The sequence below is a fragment of the Acomys russatus genome, chromosome 20, assembly GCF_903995435.1.
Source record: "Acomys russatus chromosome 20, mAcoRus1.1, whole genome shotgun sequence".
NCBI classification, from domain to species: Eukaryota; Metazoa; Chordata; class Mammalia; order Rodentia; family Muridae; genus Acomys; species Acomys russatus.
Genome location: NC_067156.1, coordinates 50,675,251 through 50,697,699, shown reverse-complemented (window position 1 = coordinate 50,697,699; position 22,449 = coordinate 50,675,251). Strand labels below are relative to the sequence as shown.

At 43.7% G+C, this 22,449-nt stretch overlaps 1 protein-coding gene across 1 annotated transcript; it reads right to left on the bottom strand.

Moving 5' to 3' along the window:
* Nucleotides 1–15,200: 15,200 nt before the first annotated feature.
* St8sia3 (ST8 alpha-N-acetyl-neuraminide alpha-2,8-sialyltransferase 3) lies at nt 15,201–22,135 on the bottom strand. Its single transcript, XM_051163565.1, has 4 exons — nt 21,694–22,135; nt 20,246–20,368; nt 17,341–17,898; nt 15,201–15,883 (listed from the first exon to the last, which is right to left on the bottom strand). The coding sequence occupies exons 1-4, from the start codon at nt 21,870–21,872 to the stop codon at nt 15,601–15,603; spliced, it is 1,143 nt and encodes a 380-aa protein (XP_051019522.1). The 5' UTR covers nt 21,873–22,135; the 3' UTR covers nt 15,201–15,600.
* Between the last annotated feature and the right edge of the window lie 314 nt (nt 22,136–22,449).

Here is a 22,449-nt window from a genome sequence, read left to right as displayed (position 1 = left end):
GAAAACCAGGGGACTTTCTCTGAAACACAGTGCTGGACTGTGACCTGGCAGTCTCAGAAAAATGGCAGTGGGTTTGGGTTGCTATACAAAAAATACCACAGATTTGGTAGCTCATGACCAAAGGAAATCTTGGTGCCAGGAAAGTCGAAAGTCAGTGTTAGCAGGTTCAGTGTCTGGAGAGAACTTGTTGGTTCACACCTGGTACACTTCAGTTATGTCCTCATGTGGTAAAAGGGGACAAATCAATTCTCAGGAGTACATTCTAGGTTTGACCTGATGATCTGATCACTGCCCAATGGGCCTCATCTTCTAATCTCATTGGAGATTAGTTTCCAACATGAGAGTTGGAAGGAACACAAATATTCAGAAGACCCCAGGTTGTTCAGAAAAGTTATCAGAGAGTGAACCCCACCCATAAGATGAAGAGTCTAGGTACCCGCCACAAAGGACCTTGGGATTGACAGGCATGGGGTGAGTGATAAATCCCTTTGTCCCTAATTGCTGGTTTATAAGTCTCTAGACAGTGTCCAGATCAATCCGACTTCCTGTCTTCTATACTAAAGACTCCATGAACTTAGCTCTTTCACCACCTCTCTTTTGTTTTCTGGATCTGTGGACAATCTCTTCTCTCTGACCTGGGTCAAAGAATGAGAAGGGAAAAGGAGCACGGCACTCTGGATGTCCAGGGTGGGTAGGTATATGATGTGATGTGTGTCCCACCTGGACCTCCCTGGCTACTTGCATGAAAAAGACCATTTTCTCACCCGGAACCTCATGTTACACACAGCCATGCTGGTGTGGATGTACTTGAATAAAGAAAACTTTCTTGCAGACATTTCAGTGCTTGGAAAGGAAGGCAGCAGAGTTTTTTTTTTTGTTTTTTTGTTTTTTTGTTTTTTTTTTTTTGCTCCGTTTCCTATAGAACTTTAGTTTTCTCCCCTTTAAGTCAACCAGCCCCGGTTATTGGCTACACATGGATGATTCCAGGTAGCCTCTTTTCTTTTCTTTTTTAAATAAAGATATCTCCAACTGAATTTCCACTTTTCTTCCCAACAGACTGTGTTTGCTGATTAGGTCACAGGGTTCCAGGAAGCTAAATCAGACATATTAGATCTATATAACTGTGTTATCTGCTGCAAAGATGAGAATGAGTCTTACATTGATCTTTCAGGTGTTGAGCAAATGTGTCCACTGAAACATTTTAGACATTTCTTTTAAACGCATCACCCCATGTCATAGGTTGGTCAACTTTCATATTTTCTTCACCCATATGTTTCCTGTTAAACACTATGCATGTACCCCAGCCAGAAAGACTCACTCACACCAGATCAACATCACTGGTGTTGAGCAGCTCTTTGGTGTGGGAAATGATATCTCGTCTTCTAGGAATGTCTTTCGAATTTGTTGATTTCTTTTTGGTGGTGTGTGATTTGTTTCAGAGTCTGTGATGAGAACACCCATTTTCTATCAACAAACAGTGGGGAGCTCTGTAAAATCTAATTCATTTGAAGGTATGACATCTGTCACCCAATAATACTGCTGAGTTTCTATCGAATGATGCATTACCTTGAAAGAGGGTCATCACACACAGAGTGTGTATATCCGAGGCTGTGCACATCATTTGGGTGTTTTCTGTGGCTTCCTATGAGTTCTTGAATGACTCTGCATGTGTGTATTATAAAGGAATGTAGGTTTACTGCACATATTGTCCTTGGCTGGTGCCATAGTTTGAGCAGGAACCCTGGGCCCAGATCTGCTCATCATAATGTTCTTCTTGTAGGTTTCAGTAAACTTCGAACCCCTACCCAGATCTAGCCAATGGACAGGACATTCTCCACAATTCAGTGGAGAGTGGGGCCTGATTTTCACATGAATTCTGGTGCGCCATATTTGACCACGACCCCTGGATGGGGAGGCCTGGTGGCACCCAGAGGAAGGATAACAGGCTACCAAGAAGAGATCTGATATGAGCATATACAGGGGGAGGAGGTCCCCCTCAGTCACAGTCTTAGGGGAGGGGAGTAAGGGGAAAGTGGGAGGGAAGGAAGAATGAGAGGATACAAGGGATGGGATAACAATTGAGATGCAATATGAATAAATTAATAAAATATATTAAAAAATAAATGAATGTAAGCAATTGAATTATAGCGACTCAAAATACGTCTACGTGAAAACTCATAATGTGATCTCATTTATAGTAAGAGTCGAGACAAAAGTACCCAGACTGAGCGGCTTGAGAGGAGATCATCCTGGACTCAGTTGGGCTCTAAGTTCAGGGATTTGGCCTTAGAGTAGAAGATGGAGGCAGAAATCTACACTTACACGTTGAGGAATACCAAGGATTCTGGCAAACTACCAGCAGCAAGGAGAAATGCACACAACAGTTATGTGTCGGACCCTTCGAAGCAATCACTCTTGATTGCTATTACCTTGACCGCAGAATCTGCCCTCCAGAACTGTGTTGTTTTAAGCCACCAAGATTGTAGAAACTGTTGTGATGAAGATCCAATTAAATATTTAACATAAAAAGGGGCTTGTTACTTAAAGCAGAAGTTGTCAAATTAGGACCCAATGACCTGAAGTTAGTTGCTGCCTGATATCACAAATAAAGCTTTATTCGAACGTAGCTACTGTCATTTGATTATGTTATTTGTGGCTGTTTTGTGGCAAAACAGTGGAGTTGAGTTGCTTTGATAGAAATTACAAGGCACACACAAATGAATATGTTATTTAAATTTTTTTGGATACAAATCTACTTTACTTATGAAAGAAACAATTGTTGTTTGGCGTTTTGTGATGACCAGCTAGTCTTAATATCTGCCTTGAAATGTATAGTATATTTCAAATTTGGTTAAAGTGTATCTCTTCCATGTAGCCAGTGTTACTAATTAAGAGAAGCTTAACAAAACCAACTGTTCTGTACGTTCTGTGCAGCCTCAAGGTAGATCATTTGGTTCAACTGCCTTATTTTGACTTACTGGACTTAATGTAAAATGGAAGCATTAGTAGGTTGGTAGATTGAGTAAGCAATAAACATAATCTTAGAATAAAGAAAAGAACTATCTATCACTGTATTGAAGGACTGTCTTTCCCACATGATCTAGGTGCCTCTTATTTGATTAGTAATGAGAATCCAAGCAGTTGAGTCTTTCCTTTCCTTGTGAAGGTTCCCCAGCTCCTAAAAAAGAGACACAGTAAATGAACATAAGAAACATACAATAGCTTAACTACTTACCTAAGTTTTGCATATAAAACTTATCATTTTGCCATGAAGGAAGTTATATTCAGTGACAATGTACGATTTTTCTCCTGACCTTTTTTTTTTTGCAAGTTTTCTAGACGAACAGAAATTCGAGTGTTGAATCCCTATCTGAACGTTTCTGCCTGGCTCTGAAAAGGTGTGTGTGTGTGTGTTTACTCCTATGTTTCTGTGTATGAGAGTGTGAGTGTGCAGGCACATGTGTGTGTGCTTGACATCTGTGTGCATGTGGAGGCCAGATGTCAATCTTAGGTATCATTCCTCATGTACTGTCTATTTTGTTTTTTGAGACAGGGTCTCTCATCGGCCTGGGGCTTGCTTATTTGGCTATATTGGTTGGCCAGCAAGGATCAGGCGGTCCTCCTTACCACTGGGGTTATAGGTGCATGGTAACATGCCCATATTTTTATTTCTTAAATTTTATCATCTATCTATCTGTCTGTCTGTCTATCTATGTTGTGTGTGTGTGTGTGTGTGTGTGTATGTGTGTGTGTGTGTGCGTGTGTGTGGTGTTACACATCTGGAGATCACAGGACAAATTGCTGGAGTTGGTTCTTCCCTTCCACCATGTGGATCCCAGGAATCCAACTCAGGTCCACAGGCTTGGCTGCTGGTTCAGGTTACCTGCTGAGACATCTTGCTGGCCTCAAGCCAAGCCTTCCAATGTAGCTTCTGGGAACTGAACTCAGGTCCTTGTAATTGTATGTCAAATGCTTTGCCGACTAAGCTTCCTTCCCAGATCCTGCAAAAATTCTTTTTATAAAATGTAAAGTTCTTGAAAACTTACTCCAAGAAAATAGCTAAACACCCAACATTTCTCAGAGCACTGTCTATAACCATGAGAAATTACAAATAACCTAAATTTGAAGCAGTAATAGAGAATTGGTTAAATAAACTACAGAGCTCTAATGCTGATTCGGTGAGCTTATCCTTTAATATTTAATAATGTAGAACGATGACTTTGGTGGAATTTTATAAAAATAAAAAGGCAGAAAAGGCAAAAAGAATACATGGCACATCATAAACACACACTCAGAAAAACAGTGGGTTGGGCTTACCTCCATCTTCTACTGTTTCATGAATGCTTTTCAAACACTATAAAATAAGCAAAGCAGGCAGTCTGACCCTTTAAATATTTTTTTACCTGGAGTAGAGAATTATGAGTTGACATAAAAGCCAAGTTCTTTCTCCTTCTCTAAAAGCTGGCAAAGTGCTTCAGCCATGGCTCATTAGAATAGCACTTTGGGATAGTCCCTCACCCCTCACCCCTCAACCCCCCACCTCCCCACCTCCATCCCCACCTGAAATCCAGCACTGAGCATTGAAGAGTTTCACAGAGTTCTTGGTGGGCTAGTGTCAGGAGAGGCGTGATCTCTGAGCTCACTGACTCACTGACTCACTGGAATCCCACACTCGGGGTAACTCCTCTGCAGCTGAGGCTGGCACCAAGTGACCCTGCTCTAAGATTGGACCCCAAGGAAGTCCAGCTGGCAGAGGAGCCCCAACACTTAATGGAAGCACAAAGCCATACTTCTTTGCCACTCTAGGGGGTCAGGCTGGTTGTTTTATGAAGGGGATTTCTCTCTTTTTAAGTCCTCTTTGTCTTGATCAAGCGGCGGCAATGCATTTTCTTAGGACAAAAAATCCCATTAAAAAAATTTAATTTGTACTAATCAGCCCCAGGCAGGGAGTCTGCAATAAGCTTGATGTCAATTTCATGTTTTGCTGAAGTTCATGAAATGTTTTGTTTTAGAATTGCCCCACCTCCCATATCCTCTCTCTCTCTCTCTCTCTCTCTCTCTCTCTCTCTCTCTCTCTCTCTCTCTCTCTCTCTCTCTCTCTCTCTGCCTATGTGTAGGGTGGGAAGAGAATCTTCAGAAAATAGAAACCCAAATTATTACATCTGAACTCTAAAAATTTGATTATCTTTACTTGAATTAACCTTTTCTCTCCACCATTTTCACATCTCTCCTCTCCTAAAGCAGGATCCCACTATATATTAGGCCCACAGTTTATAATCCCCCTGCCTCTGCTTTCTGTGTTTGACTTGCAGAGCTTGTTGTGCCTTCGCCTGTATTTCTAGTTACATCCCCTGGGATACATTGAGGCATTTCCCCAACAAGACTTTAGAATTTTTCAAGATGGGCATTGTGATTTTTCCAATTTTGTATCCTGTTTTCTCTCTCCTCTCCTCTCTTACTTCTTCCCTCTCTCTGTTTTTTCCTCCCTTCCTCCCTCCCTCCCTCCCTCCTTTCCTTCCTTTATACTTTCTTGTTGAGCATAGCTCACAGTGCTGTCTGAGACATTACAGTCAGAGGAGAGTCAGGGCTTCTGGTGTCTGTGGTACAGATCCAAAGATATAGAAGGAGATGAAAAAAGAAGAGTTGAGACACTGCATATAGTGTGCTATGCTTCCACCCACCTCTTTGCATCCTGTGGACACTTCTTGTTGGCTTACCGAGATCCTTGCACTGTTCTTGGCACTAAGAGCATAGCATGAATAAGACAGGCTAAGTTACCTGCTTTATATAAGTTAGAACTTTTAATACAGTACAAAACACAGCTGAACAATGGACGTATCATTTCTTGTGACGAGAAAAAAAAAAATCCCAGAGGAGAGAAAGAACACAAATAAAAAAGAGGCTGATGGTGACAACCAAGGGATGCTATAAAGAGTGACCTAATGGTATTCCAGGAGTAAAAGGCACAAGTGAGAGGCAAACTGCGTTCTCGCTTTGAGTCATCATTAGGTGCTTCATGAACCACGTTCTTAAGTGTTTCTGGTTTGTACTCAACTTCCTTTCTCTTTTGTTTCTTCTCTCTCTCTCTCTCTCTCTCTCTCTCTCTCTCTCTCTCTCTCTCTCTCTCTCTCACTCACTCACTTCCCCCCTCTCTCCCCTTCTCTTGGAGGTTGAAGCTAAATCTTCTGAATACTAGGCAAGTGTGCTACAGCTACTGGGCCCTTTTCACTCAATTCTTTCATGTTTGAGATGGGTCTCATGTACTTGAGGATGACCCTAAAATCCTGAACTTCCTGCCTCTAAGTTTTGGGATTTATGAGCATACATTACCACATCTGGCTCACTCTATTCCCTGCCCCCCCCCTTGTGTGTATGTGTGTCTGTCTATCTGTATGACTCTGTCTGTCTGTCTCTTATCTCTTTCTCTCCTCTTTCTCTCTCTTTGTGTCTCTGCCCATCTCTGTCTCCCTCACTCCTCTTCTCTCTCCAGGATCAAATATAGCCCAGGTGGTCCTCGAACTCAATATGTACCCAAGCATGACCCTAACCTTCTGGTACTCCTGCTTCCTTCAGAGCACTGGGATTACAGGAATACGTCACTTTACTTAATTTATATGATGCTTGAGATTGACCCCAGGGCTTTGTGCACTCTAGGTAAGCACTCCACCCACTGAGCTCCATCCTCAGCCTTGTGGCTTGATTAAATAAGACAGTGCTTATAATTGTAGTTGTCAGGATATTATTAGTAGTTACCCTCATTCAAGAATCCAATGGTAAAAATGTACACAGGCACTTTCAGCATTCACTGATGGTTCATGGCTATAGACATGCAGGGTCAACCTGTGTGGACTTGTCCTGCAAGCTACCAGGAGAAGGCCTCACTGGGCATGAGAAGAGAGGATGCATTTGTTTTACACGTGAGTGTGCCAACGCTGGTAGACCCATGGATCTTCTGAATGGGGCATAGACAGAGAGCAGCATTTTCCAATGCCCGATAAAACAGTTTATTTAAAAACAACGCATCCAGTACTGTGTTTGGCACATGAGGCAACAAGGCAGGCAAAGTCATACTTTACAGGTTCATTTTGGAAGCTGTCGCAGCAAACTTTTGCATTTTCTTCACAAACTACAGCCACAACGCACACACGCACACACGCAGACGGTTATCTCTGTGAACGGTGATCGTTCTTGTTCACCTAGAAGGCAGAAGATTATGTACAGGGTGCTCAGCCCAGCAACACTGGCTTCTTCCAGGCCTCTGTGGCCCTCGCTCTCTAGCAGTCTCTTTCCAGGGACAGGTAAGGGGGACTGTCACAGGACAGATGCGACTCTGACTGGTAAAGGCCCCTACCTCTTCTGAAGACCAACAGAACGGCCAATGTGGTTGAGCAAGGATAAAGCGTCTCTACATACAATGGCATTTCCAAAAACAAATGAGTCAGTGAGGGTGGGGGGGGGGGGGAAGGGCTGCCACGATAATAACAAGAGGCATTGATTCTTCACCTGACGTGTTTGTTCAGCCTGCTCATTTCTTTAGTAACCTGCATTCACCATGCCTTCGCATTTTAACCTTCTAGTTTTATCATTACAATATGAAGGGCTCTGTTCTACACCATTCTACTCTGTTCTTTAAAAATGGTACTGAAATTAAAGGATAGCATAGAGTAAGTGGGGTGTGAGAAACAGGTTCTTCTGCCTTGACTTCTAATTTATGTTTTGACAATGGACTGTCCAGTTCTGCAACCATAGCATGGCATCCATGGCCTTGATTCTGGCTGGGTAGAGATGTTGCTTCCGATTCTCAGAATTGAGGATGCTGACTACAGCTGAAGCAGGAATGGCCTAGATCCACAGAGCCCTGCTGTGGTTGTCTCAAACTGTGATGCTTTGATGTGTTTGTCCTAGGTCAGTGGGTTGTGACCCCTTGGGAACGTTGACCAATGCTTTCACAGGGGTCACAGATCAGATATCCTGCATATCAGATACTTACATTCATTACAATTCGTAACAGTAGCAAAATGACAGTTATGTAGTAGTAACAAAATAATTTTATGGTTGGGGGTCATCACAATAAGAAGAGCTGGGTTAAAGTTTGCAGCATTAGGAAGGTTGAGAACTACTCATTGTTCTAGTTTTAGGAGGGTTTCAGTGCCATTTACTGATGCTTGATCCTAGACTCCACTGGGGCTCTAGAGACAAAACTCAGTTCCCAGATATATATGCAACCGCGTTTATGAAACATGTTTCGATAGCCTTTCTAATATGGCTCAAAGATTCTAGATTTTACAAAATCTACTGACCTTTTGCAAGTGCCTTGATAATTTTATTTAACCTGTTCTTGTACAAACCTCTCTCCTATTGTCTATGAACTTTTCTGCTCCACTTTTCTGTCTAAGGAGGGTCAGGCTGGGTAGTAATAAATGTATGCTCATAAAATTGAGTTTTCTAGTCTAGTCTTTTGTGATGATAGCTATGGACGTTTCCTCTGAAAGAGACAGAAGATGAGGACATTCATTGTGCCAACATACACTTTGTTGGGAGGACTGAAAAATCTCCTGAACACATACATGACTTATTTGAAACAAAATATAGTTTGCTCAGTATAAAGAAACAATGATGATTAAGACAAATAGAAAACAATGCCCAGAGTGGTGGCCCACACCTTTAATTACAGGAGACAGAGGCAGGTGGATCCCTGTGAGATAGAGGCCAACCTCATGCCTATAGAGCAAGTCCTTGTCTCAAAAACAATAAACAAATAAAGCTCCTAGAAAACAGAGGTATACTTTAGTCTTTTAAACACGATGCAGGAAAATGTCTCCAACATGAGTTTCAAACATTTACTGTGTAGAAATAGCTACAGGACCCGCTGGATATTTTATTACATGAGAAAATTAGGCTTGGTCCCTTGTGATTCACTCTATGCAGAGCGAAAATCTACAGCCATTCACTGGGGAATTAAGTACATTTTTCTCCCATCATTGGCTTTCAAAGGATTTCATTAAACTCACCCAAGAATGACTCCCACCAGAACAAAACTCTCCCTTTGCAAAGCAAGATTATTTTGTATCTCATCACTGTGTTTGACGTCTAGATCCTCAGTAGGGAGTGTAGAGGGACAGCATCTCTGCCACCCAGTGCCACAGAATGACAAGGCGACGTATTGCTTGGTAGGATCCTTTTCAGAGGCCAGACATAGCTAGCTAAACTGTGAAGAGGGCAACATATTGGGTCTTTTTCTAAAAATTTTGTTCTCTCAGCTTCTGAAGTTGTCCAGAGGCCTTCAATGCAGGAATGTCCTGAAATTATTATGACTTTATCTTTGAGAGACGTTCCGCTGTTTACTCCTGCAGGCTCCAGGCACGAGGCTGAGCATTCCTTCAGTGCAGACTTTGAGCCACAGAGCTTTTGCAGGTGCCTGGGACTCGGTGAGCCAAGCACTATCTTGTTTGCCTGCTTCTTTGCAGCTTGACGAAAGCCTATGAATTTTGTGTTGTCAGAAGAATGACAAGTAAATGGACAAGCAGAAATCTCATCCAAGCACGATTGTAACTATCAGTTAAATTAGAGCATGTTCACCGAGGAGGCCACTCCGTGACATTAGGGAAGCCATGGCTAACAATCTCCTAAGTTGAAGACCTGATGAGAAACTCCCATCAGCATGTGGCTAAAAATATTTGGGTACCTTAGGGCTTTCACCCAAAGGGCATAATAACACATTCCATTCCTAGAAATTAGTGAACTGACCAGGGCAGATTTCCTGTCTCCTTGATAAGGAGCATTTGAACATCACCCAGAGCCACTCCTACCAGCTTCTAGCTGGTACTCACTGATTCAGGATTGTTCAGGCAGTGCTATGCTGGAACTAGCTCATAGGTCAAAGCCAATTTACACTGGCTCTTGGGAACTCCGGCACATTGGAGCTGGCTGATGTGAAATTAGTAGCTTGAAGTTGGCTCTGATGATTTTACATACACGTGGAAATGCATAAATGCTAGTTTACCAGAGCAGTTGTTAAATATCTGGCTGCACAGCAGAAATAAGACTATGTTTCAACCCCACAGAAGGAAATCAAAGGTGTTCTTGGGTCCCTGTGATGATCAAGAGCTTTGTATGTACACAGTAGAGAGAAAAATCATGGCCTGGAACTTCATGAGGATGGTGGCACCTTATCCAGCAGGGGCTAGGACAAGACAGCTAGTAACAACCGACCACCTTGCTTGCAGGTATTGGTCTTGCATTTTAGCTCTATGAGTTTCTGTTGGTGTGGGTGTGGTCGGAGGAGGGAGTAGGTCTCACTTTAGCTCAAACATCACAGCACAGGTGCATTCCTCCATTTGAGGCATTGTTCAGAGGTTGAGAAATCAGATCACCTAAGGAATATTTTAGCCTCTGGGAATGAATCCCAAATTTAATCTGAATGAATCATTGAATTTCTTTGTTTCTTGGTCTATCCATTTAGAAAGACGGATGGCCTGAGATTTGCCTCTTTGAAATGTAGACAGTGAAATATAAACAAGTAGCCTTGGAGTGAAGTCCACAAAAGCTAAGCTCCTTACTTTGGCTGCCGGCTTATATCTGTTTTGACTACACTGGCAAATTGCCACTATGCACTTAAAAATTAGCAGATGGTCACTTTAGCCAGAAGTTGATAGGTTGAGTCCCTAATCCTGTGCCTATATTGTCATGTGCTGTAATTACTTTAGGGATAATTTGATACTAAGTACACGAGAAATGCTCTGGTCAAAGCGGTATAGTTGACTGTGAGATACACTATTAGCTTCCATATGCCACATCAGAACCAATCAGGGATCTTTTTAGGGTGGACTTATTTCAGGATATGATGATCCAAAGATGTGGATCAAGGAGCAGGAATTCTATCTTAAGATATTCCTCATAATGTGCATTGTTGCTGATGCATCATTGACACCCAGGTTCTCATCCCACAACCCACTGTCACGTGAAACCGGAGTCAGTTACATGGCCGCAGGCTCCTCACTGATCCCACTAGAGATAAAAGAGTGAGCGTCATCAATAGAGGATTAAAACATCTATTCAACCACACATATTTTTTTAAACAAATCACCACAATAAAAATAAATATCCAGCCATATTACATAACAAATAATAACATTCTAAAGCATATCCCCATTTGAAATGTTACGTTTATGTGGCAAAGCAGTCAGAGTGTGAGAGGCAGGATTAGTCATTTGGTCCTCAGTATCGGTGGCCTTGATTGCACAGGCTGGCCAAGATGCTTTCAATTCCAAGCACCCATGGCGTTCCATTAGAGCTCTTCGTTCACATATACACAGCATCAACTTAGGTCAAGAGGTCAGCTATAAACATTTGGAAAGCAGCAGATGCTAAGCAAGTGTTGTCTGATGCATTTAAACAGTCATGAGAAGGAAAGCTTTAAGAAGCTAGAACTATACAGAAAAAGTTTTCAGAATGTCACTTGAGAGGAATGAAGAACCACCCAAGTTATTCACTACTCTTTGTACAATCTTAGTGAACTGAACTAATACAGTAACTCAAGGGCTGAAATAGGGGAAACATTTCTTAACTCAAGGGGCCCCTGATGAAAGTTATATACAAGGAGAAGAACATAGCCACCTCCATCCTCCCACTTCTAAATCATGCAAACATATTTTTAAAACAAGATTTTAATAGGATGAATATATTATCGGGTACAATTTCAGCTGTCAGCTATGACCATCAATAACTGAACATGGCTTTATCAGACAATGATTTAACAAGAGGCCTTTCTCATTTTAAGGGAGAATGGGTGGTTCTCAGCAGACTGCTGTGTACTGGGCAAGTGTCTCCTCTACTGCTGCATACCCAGACAAGTTCATTTAGTAATCTTCTTCCCTTATGGCCTCTCTCTATTATGTTTTTACTCCAAACATTCCAGATCAAAATTGTTTTCCTTTGAGCTTATCTTTGATACTGTTAAGATTAAAATGTAAAATTGCAACTCCTCCAATAATCATCTATGTAAAATTTTTGGAAAAATACCACTTAGTCTCTCTGTTTCATCATTTTCGTATTTGTAAAGTCAAGAAGGAGCAGAGAACTCAACAGATCCTCCATATCTATTGCTCCTGCTTCACTGGGGCCCCTGAGCGACTGTCTGAGAGTCCGGCTCCTTGCCCGAACTTAGAAAGCACATACGTATCTTCCCTGAATTCCCTGAAATGTTAGTTTTGTCTGGGCACACAAGTTCACCAGTACTGAACAGCCTTGGTGCATAAGTGAGCGGGGTCTTCCTTTGTACATCCTCGCTGTAGCCTATGTTGGGTGTTCAGGTCAGAGACAGATGGTGCAGTGGTCATATTCAGCATGTAAACATATAGCACTACTAAACACGCTGCAGTTTTATAAGGCTTAAGTCACTTAGCACAAGACCACATCTGGGAAAGCAGATCAGTGATAATTTGGCTACCACGTGCAAGGTCCTGGGTTGGATCCCCAGCTCCATGCACTCACATACAAACTCCAGATTTCTGGATGTGGGAGGAAGTCATGGCAACTGCCTTTTGACTCTGTCTTCCCAGGATCAACATGACCCTCAGAACAGCTGATGAAACCAAAGGTCTAGTAATGTGCAGGCTGCCAAGGGGTTGTGGGTTTTCTTTTTCTCTTCTGCTGCTTTGTTAGTTACGGTCAGGCATTTTTGGGAGTGTTATGGTGAAATTTGTTCACAGAGCTGATGGTGTACTCTGTTCTCAGTAGACCAAAAATAAGAATGTTCTAACAGAAGAATATACTAACCAGTGACCCAACAAAGTGAGGTCAACATAGAAGGACCAGGGCATGAATGTGTAGTGGCACAAACAGGAAGCTCAATGGTCCCTCTGCTCTGTCCACTGCACTCGAGTCTACACACCAGGAGACTGTCAACAAGCTCTGCCTGCCTTTCTAATAAGAACGCCTTCCATCATGAAAACAGTTATATATGTTTCTACTTTGAAATAGAAAGTAGAAAGTAGAAAACAGAAATAAAAAAAGGTCGGGCCAGGTGGTGGCTGCATTTTCAAGCCATTGGAGCAGCATGTTCACGGTACAACTGATGGTAAAAATAGCCACAGACAAACAAACAAACAAACAAACAAACAAACCCACCACAACATTCTGATGAGATCAAATTTAAATAAACTATCTTGGAAAGTTAACTAGCTTTGGGGATCATCTGGTCTTTGGGTACTTTGTCTTGCCCAGTGCAAAGAGCCTGAATTTGTATTTAGTAAAATCTAATGGGCACATTGAGATTAAGGCTCTGAACTCAGAACCTGTCCTGGATAATCTTGACATTAATATCCTTTAGCTACAACCAGAAGAGCTAAGTGCTCAGGGATAGCCAGGTCTTTCACTCATGACAATAACTGATGCAGTTTTGTCAGTTATTGGTCTCTCCATGACCCAGACCCATCATGGCTGGAGAGTAGCAGCACGGTGTCTTTTGCTCTTTAAAGTGACAGGGCACATCCATGGTGTGGTTTAAAGCAACAGAGCACATCCATGGTGTGGTTTAAAGTGACAGAGCATAGCAACAGTGAGGTTTAAAGTGACAGGTCACAGCTATGGTATGGTTTTCATGCCCAGGAAATTATCATTGGATTTTAAAGTGTTTTAAAAATAGCTTATAACTTTAATTTTCTTATTCTATGTATAGTTAATGCTCTTTACTTTGAAATAGTTAGCCCCTGTTTCCTCTCATCTTTCTGAATGATTGACATTCACAGGGTGTAAGATGTGCCACAGTTGGTGCTGTGTTTGGATCTGAATGGTCTTTCACTAGGTCGTATCTGGGGTTGATCTGGCTTCTCAAAAAGAACAGTGCAGCATCAGGACCAGGTGGTACACGCAAGCACAAAGACTGTGTGTCCCTTTACAGGGGTTCCTTTTAGGCATGACTGTTTCCTTCCCAAAGAGGGCCAGTGCTCTGATGACTGAACTGTGGCAATGGTTTCTAAAACTATTTACAACACTGTAAGCGATCTAGATGAGACTTCTGGAAAAAGAATGAGCCATCCCCCTGGAACACATAACAAATGTGCCCCACAGGCACTTGGAAAGAGGAAAGAAACTCTTATTAAAATTTAACATCAACTTGGCCAGACTTTGGGTTGAACTGGAAGAACAGAGTGCTGCTCAGGGTAAAAGCCCGAGATGGGAGAGCTGCAATTTCTACTGATACAGCTGAAACAATGAGGACAATGGCCAACTGATCTCAGATTCCCGAGGTTACTCGGGAGCACATCTTGCCGCTGCATAATGGCTTTTCTTTCTGAAATGCGCAATGTATAGGCATACAGACTTGGTTTCAGTGGAAACAGAGAATAACTCTCTAACTGTCTCAAAGAAAGCAAGCATGGCTAGGTGGTTGTTGTTGGGGATGTCACAGAAAGGAGCTGACATAGCTAATGCTGACGTTAGTCACACAGGGGCCAGCCTGGCCAAAGCGCTAGCTTGTCTTCCACACCAACTCTTGTGCTTCTCAAATGCTCACAGTTGTCACAACACTTTATAGGGTACATCATAACTTGCAAACACTCTCCTTCCCCAGGCTTTTAAACGAACCCCCCAAAAAAGCCTCAGTGTTCTGAGAAAGCATCCAGCCTAGTGCTTGAACAGAGACTGTGGAAGGCCTAAGTTAGGAGGCCCTTGTAGAATCTGTTACAGTTGCACTCATGCCAATAGATGCAGTGCCACCCACACTGTGGGCTTTCTTTGTGACAGGAAAAGGGACACTGTAGCATATTCCACTCTACCCAGATAGACCACCCTGTGGTAGAAAAACAGGATGGGCAAGTGAGGATTGGATAAGAGGCATTTTCTGTAGAATCCATCAGGAGGGAAGTCATCACAAATTGCTCAGATTGTTACAAAACATCAAAGCTACCCAGAGCCTTGAACACACCAAGTACAGATGCAAACACATACAAGCAAGGCTAATCCAGTACCACTCCTAACAAAGTGTTAAGTTCAATAGTAGTAGGATGACAGGAAGTCAGGAAGTGTGTGTGTGTGTGTGTGTGTGTGTGTGTGTGTGTGTGTGTGTGAGAGAGAGAGAGAGAGAGAGAGAGAGAGAGAGAGAGAGAGAGAGAGAGAGAGAGAGAGAGAGAGAGAGACAGAGAAGATTCAACCTGCAAAACAGTTTTTTGTTTGTGTTTTTGAAGAGTCTGATCCCCTTGGCAAAAGAGATCCTACTGAAGCTGACCAGAGCACTCTGGTTATGAGGACTGGTATCGAGTAGGGCTGAAGAGACAACAGCCATGGTCCTCACCCACAGGGGAGTCAGTTTATTATTAAAATACAAACTTGGAACCATTTCAAACCCTTCTCTGTGCAGCATACTTCCAAATGCAATATTACCTTTACCAATCAAGTCTGAATCATGTGGCTTCAATGCACCCATCCCAAGTTTGTTAAGACCATCCAAAGAGCAGTGCAAAAGAGGAAGAGAACACGTCTTTCCTTGTGGGTGGCAGGCAAGCTTTGCCAGATTGTCTCTGGGGTTCTGTTCTGGGAACTATTCAATTTGGTTTGGGGGCACTTTTTAAATGGCCATTTGGCACTTTCCACCTGAAGTTCTTAGGCACAGTGTGACAGAGTGAGCTTGGTGAGCCCTTCGCCATGCATTCGATACAGCAGCTGGAACTCAGCAGGCAGCTGGTGAGACTCCTGCCACTTGGTGGTGAATTTGGTTCCTTTCTTGTCATAGTAATGGTACGGAAGATCCTCCCTGGTGTTGGGGTCAAATCCAAAAGGCCAGAATCCATACAAGTGGATCTCTTCACATATTGCAGAGGCCAGAGTGTACATAAGGATACCTGTGCTCAGCCGTTTGGGTGACAAGTGTTTGTTTTTCCAGTACCTGGAGAGCAATAAGTAGATTCAGTGGCTGGTATGAAGGTTTCAGTCAGATAAGTTAACAGTCAGGGCTGGGAGCTAGACTTTCCTAGACTGTTTAGGTTTCATGGATACATATACTTTCCAGCCCCGTTACATTGGCCTGCTCCCTTCTGAGTGAGACTTGAAATGTCATTAAAAAATTGGATAAATGGAGCAGAATGGAGCAAAATGATGAAGGCAAAGATTTTGGATAGGTTGCTAGATGACCTGGGTTGGAACGGCTGGCTCTGTCCATTGTCAGCAGTGATTTTGGACGAACTCTGCTCTCTGTATTCAGCTGTTAAACTTTGGGGTCTAGTTTCTCTTACATTCTCGGAAATGGTATCAGTTTATGCATGTTACCCTTGCTGTAATTACTCATCAAACCCATTTTCTCAAAGAAAAAGTCCCAGTTTGGACTGTAAATAATACAATTACCCTTCCTTTTGGAGACACACTAATTTACTAAACTGTTAGTTCTATTTCAATGGAAGCTCAACTAAATAGATCTTAAATTTGGAAGATTTTTAGGGAGCAACAGGAATGTGTCTCTGGTTACCAGGCCTTCCAGAACCCACTTGAACTTAGAAGATCTGTGTTCTGGTGTGATGGCTGGCTTCTTACAAAGAAGGACATGGGAGTTGAGGCAGTGCACAGATGAGTTAAGGAGACTCATCTCTTTTTATAATTAATCTTTTCCTTAAAAATGCCCTGGGTGATTGTCTCACTTCTGGCTGTTTATTACAGTCATCTGAGGGGTTCTTAAAAACATCAAATACTTTGGCCTCCCCTCCCTCATCTTGTTAGACTCTTTCAAGCACAGCACAGGCAGTAGTATAGTATTTTAAAACTGATTCTTATAAACAGCCAGAACTGAAAGTTACCGGATAGATGAAACTGTTGTATCTCCAGGCAGATTCCTTATCAAGCCATAAAGGGCAGGAAGGAGCTCCCCAAATACTCAAACATTTAATTATAAAAGCAGATCATGCCAGGTGGGCTCCTAGTCCTGCAAATCTATAAACATCTAAACAGCAAACAAAAAAGGGCATTTTCTTTTTTAAATTATTATTTTCTTTTTAAAAATTGCTTTGTTTAATCTAGCCACTTGCATTACAGAAATATCCTTATTTGTACAAAGGAAGTTCTTGGTGTGTGGAGACTTCCATGACTGTGCACTAAGAAGACAATGGGAAACAAAAAGGAACGAGTGGTGAACAGTCTTTTCACTTAGCACTTGGTTACCTGTTAGGGATAAACTGAACTTTTTAACTAGAGCGATTCTTCCATTCGTTAAAAAGATAAGAGTTTGTCCTCAAGAACTAAACCAACCACAACAACTAGTGTGTTGGACGGCTCCCATGCCCGAGAGATTACAGTACTGATTTGCCATCTGGTGTGTGGGGGGGGTATGAGTTAAATGTAATAAAACATACACACCTGTTGACATGTTGCATTATGTTTCCAGGCCAAGCCAACTGGACCTTTAACTGACCTCTGTGCTCAACAAAAAAGTCAACTAGTGTTCTGGTTACAGTTGCTGAAGTGTGGAAGAAAAACGCAGGGATCCAAAGAATGGCCCCATCGAGCTTTTTTAAACTGAGGAAGAAGTTGTTACGGTCCTGGATGGTTAAAAGATTGTTGTAATATTTTTCCAGGATGCTGGGGTTGAAGGTCGTAAGGTTGGTTTTCCTTCCAACATCTTTTTGGAAAGCCTCCGTCGGGGCAAAATTGCATCGGAAAACAAAATCTGATTTATCAATTTCTTGTCCACACTGACTCCCTGTCAAGATCCCACTGTTTCCAACCACAGCACAAATATTATAGCGCTTATTCATAATGGGTGACACATCTGGGAGCAGGGACCGGAAGTTATTGCTAATAGAGAAGACGTATTTATGGCTGGAATAATCATAATGCATCAGCTGTCCAATCCGAACACTACTCTTGGTCAAAGAAAAATTTTTTATTACATCGACATGCTGAAGAATTTCTTGCCTAAAATAAAAAAGAGATTCATTAAATACGTTCCATTAAAAAAAAAGAGAACCGAGTTTGCATCTTATGCTTTCAATTAACTCCAACCAGCAAAAGTCTTAAGCACATTCGAGTCAAATAAAAGTATTGGTGGGCTCCAATGGAAAGGCCATGTTTATAATGTACAGGCATTATATATCTCAGCCAAGTTCTGAGTGGAAACTTTGGATGCTAGTAAACCCAGTGTACAGTTTCAGCCACTATTCTTTGGTATTCTGGTCAAAGAGTGTATTTGGCTAGGGGGGAGGCAGATGCCAAACTGTGTTAGGAAATACAGGGAGACATTTACACAGGCCCTAGGGAGCTCACATTAATGCACAGCCATTGGTGCCTTAGAGTTTGCACCCAGGGACCACTTGTTTGCTAGTGGACTGTGGTGCTCCAGGAATATCAAACTCTACAGGTGTCCAAATAAAAACTAAATAGGTATGGGTCCATACATAGCACAGTATTATCTATTATTAAGATATGAAAATGGGCACGGCTAAATACTTAATGAAAGTGAGCTGATAATCTTTTTTTTTGAGACAGGGTCTCTCTGTGTAGCCCTGGCCATCCTGGACTCACTTTGTAGACCAGGCTGGCCTCGAACTCACAGCGATCCGCCTGCCTCTGCCTCCCGAGTGCTGGGATTAAAGGCGTGCTCCACCACGCCCGGCTGTGAGCTGATAATCTTATTAAGGCTGGCAGAATAACAAAGCATGGATTTTTTTTCTTCCACCTGTTTGTTTACATGGAATCACAATTTTGCAGTATATATATAGGTAATCCTTCAGGAAAAAAAGGAGCCATTGAAATCTGAGGTGGGGGGGCGGGTGGTGGAGCAAGTAAGAGTAAGGTGACACTCAGCATTGACTTCGGCTTGATTTCACATTGAACTTTCTGTGAAATTGTCTCCTTTTAATGTCTCAGGCACTTAAAAATAGTTTAAAAAGAAGCAACATGCAACTTTGCCATGGGTTCCCCAGTGACAGGAAAGCCAACTGAAACTACCCTGCCTTCTGTTTAAACAACAGCAGGGTGTAAAGAAATATTATCAAACTCTAGGACAATGTAGGCTGGTACAGTCGCTTCAGTTTTCAGAGTTAGCAGCACAGCTCTTAGAGCAACAAAATGATGCTGTTAAAATCGACTAAAGATTCCCTAAGAATCTTCCTGAAAGGCAGGAAGTCTTGAGAAGGAAGTATTCTTTGATTTGATCGCTAGGGATACTTGGCCCAGTGCAGGGAAATACGGTAATTAAGTTAGATATGTGTTCTGTGTGCTTGGGGAACTGGTATAAGATGGTTTACCTTGAAAACTGTGCCAGCCGCAAAATTAAATTTAGATGAAATTCCTAAAGGCGAAAGGTGAAAAGCACCTCCATGGTTTAGAATTAATGGCCAAAAACTATTTACAATTAAGCATAAATACTTGAAAATCATCACCATAATCCTATGATTATACCATTTTTTTTAAAAAGCCACAGCATTTTTCTGATACCATGAGTTTTTTTTGATTCTGTTTTTAGATTATAATTAAAAAAATAGTGATGGGACAAAACCACAGCTCCCTTACTGGGCTGTAAAGCAAGTACTCACAGCCCTAATGAATACACTAGATGGCTCACATTGCATTTAGTGGCATAACAGTCCCATTGCAAGGCAGAAGTCTTTGGTTCTGAAACCAAAATCACTGAAACTCAATTTCCTTCTACTCCCTCCACCTAAAACAAAATCAAACAATAAAGACAACCCTTCTTCATATATAAAAACAGGCTACTACAATTAACAAGAATGAAATTAGTTTTATAGTACCTTAAAAGCTGTAAAGGCTTACTAAAAATAAACAAAACAAAATCCTGTTTGCATACATGTATTTGGGCCCACATCTCCACTAGTGAGAGATGTGATTAGACTGCACCATATTTTCTGTGTTTCCCAAAGATTGTATAATTACGTTTTAAAGTAAGGGATCATGTGACTGCAATGAAACTTTTTTTGTTTTGATTGACAACTTTGGTGCTGCCAGACTTTCCATCATGGTGTTGGTAAGGCCAAATTACAAAGGGTCCTGATCACCTGGATTCTTCCTTTTTAGAGATTACTATAGGCGTTTGAGAGGGATGGCTAATCATCACCTCCTCTTGCATTTACCCTAGGAGGACAAAGCCCCTACACTTGCAGGTGCAGTGAGATGAGTTGTGACTCTGTGTGTGTGTGTGTGTGTGTGTGTTAGTGGTTTTGGATTTGTTTTGTGCTCTTTGTTTTATTGAGTTTCAGACTTAAACAAAACAAAACCAACAACAAAACCTCTCTTCCTACCCTACCTTTGATGCAAAAACGCTGTCCGATTAAATGTCCATTTAGGCGGTTTCTCTTGGAGTTCATGGGTGAGAGAATTCGTAATGGGCACAAATGACGGGTCTAGGAACTTCAGCGCAAACTGTGACCTGAGAAGGAGCATGGGTTCAGACAGGCTCTGGCCTCAGGGAGGGGAACCCCGGGAGCGGAGCGACAGCTCCAGCCGTAACCAGAGGGGGCAGCTGGCACACAGGCAAGCCCACCCAGCAGCCCCTCTCCTTTGGCACATTCTCTACTCCTACACATACCCGGCAGAAAGGGAGAAAGGGGGAAACTCTTCCTCAATGTCTAGCCCTTGGGTGCAGGAGAGACCATAAGAAAGATGGCGGTCACGCTGGCAGCAAGGGTTGGAGCCCAGCTCAGGGCTAGAGACCAGAGCTGGGCTGCAGTCCGCGGCTCGGCAGGGACTACGAGTCAGCACTGCGGACAGCAGCCGCCGCCAGCCGACCCTGCACCCCCAGGGCCCCGAGAATTGATTTTTTTGGAGAAAGGGCAGGGGAAATTTGAGACTCGGGCGAAAGGGGTGGGGGTGGAGGGGGGCTCCAGCCTTAACCTTTTCCTTCCCGAGCACGAGTCTGATTTCACCCTCGGCCTTTAGCTGGAGACCCCCCCAGAGGCTGCATGCAGCTTGGCTCTTCTGTCCAGGCCTGGCTTTTTCAGATTTGTACTCGCCAGCCCGGCTGGCCTCACAGGGTGCAGCTTGTGCTTGTCACCCGCCCATCAGGAGGCGGTGCGGGGAGAGCTCCCTGCGGGTACAGGTAGGGGTGGGGCTCCAGTCGAGCTGGGCAGAGCTGCGCCCCGTGGTGACTTCGACCCGGCAAGGGTGGGCGGCCCTCAGCATAAGGCTTGCTTCCCGCAGGGGCTGAGGAATTGCAGAAATCCACGAAAGGAGGAGGAGAGTGACAGCGGGGGAAGGGTCGAGGAAGAACCCCTAGGGGCTTCAAGAGAATAAACCTGCGCATCATTAGATGAGAAAGGGGAGGAGGGGAGGGATGCGAGAGCAGTCGGCGCCTGCGCCATTAGATCTCCCCAGCCAGGCCTGCAGAGTCCGCCGCCAGAGCCTGGCCAGGGCGACCACCACACTCCTTGCCCACCTCTGGGTTCAACACCCCCTCCAGCCGTCCAAGCACTGCCTCTCCAAACGCCGCCTCTCGCTCTACCACCAACACCCCAGTTTTGAAATGGGGGAGGGGACACAGAGGAAGAATAGAAGAAATTCAATCACATTGATTAGGACAAAGGCTTTTTAGGGACTTTGGGATAAAATAAAAAGTGGAGAAGGAAGGGAGAAGCAGAAAAGGGAGTGAAAGGTTCACGCAGTTACCGAGATGCCCAAACACCCTTCTATGACGGTCCCCCAACACACCATCGACCCGAGATACCCTAGGGCACTCAAACAGAGACCCACACTCACCGGAATCCCGCGTGGAACATGTACATTCGGGGCGCCCCCGGGCTGGCGTACTTGGGAGTGGTAAAGATGTTCTCCTTTTTCAGGGACACGTAGCTGATAAGCGATAAAATCAGCAGGGCCACGCTGAGCATGATCAGCCCTAGCACACTGGCGATTCGGGCCATTTTGCAATTTCTCATCCCGGGCTAAGCTGGGTTCAGGGAAACCAGGGAAACCGGTCCATTGAGCGGCCAGCAGCCTGCTGGCGTGTGAGTGTGTGCGTGCGTGTGTGCTCGCGGGCGCGTGTGAGTGTGTGTGGCGGGGGAGGGGGGACCCAGGCAATTGAGTCTCGGAGGATCGGGGATGGGGAACGACAAGGAACCCCGGGAGAAGCGGGAGCCGCCCCCACCCCCACCCCGGGGCAGGGGCAAGCTTGGCCCGGAGCTGAGCAGAAAGATGGAGGGTCTGCGCGGCGGCGTGGCGGGAGATGGAGCACACCGAGCAGTGCGTCTCAGGCTGCTGGATCAGGCTCCCCCGCGCGTTTCCAGCGAGGTTGCCATCTCCACCGCCGCCTGCAAGATAAATGTGATTGGAATAGTGTTACAGTTCGATCTAAGCACAGGATTTAATTAATGAACTCTAATCTCCTAAATAACGGAGGGGGGAGGAGTGCAAGGGAGGAAGGGCAGAAGGGGAAGTGGCGGGGTGGGGTGGGAGGCGGGTAGGAGGCTGTGAGGCTGGAGCCCACTCCAATGGCCTCCAGGACCCGCTAAGGGT

Bases quoted from the DNA above. Each gene is read 5' to 3' on its own strand.
- St8sia3 (XM_051163565.1), bottom strand. From the start codon at position 21,872: ATGAGAAATTGCAAAATGGCCCGAATCGCCAGTGTGCTAGGGCTGATC. The intron at 20,369-21,693 runs GTGAGTGTGGGT...GCTCCTTCTCAG, and splicing joins ATGTTCCACGCGGGATTCCG to GTCACAGTTTGCGCTGAAGT. The intron at 15,884-17,340 runs GTGTGTATGTTT...ATTGCTCTCCAG, and splicing joins ATAATGCAACATGTCAACAG to GTACTGGAAAAACAAACACT.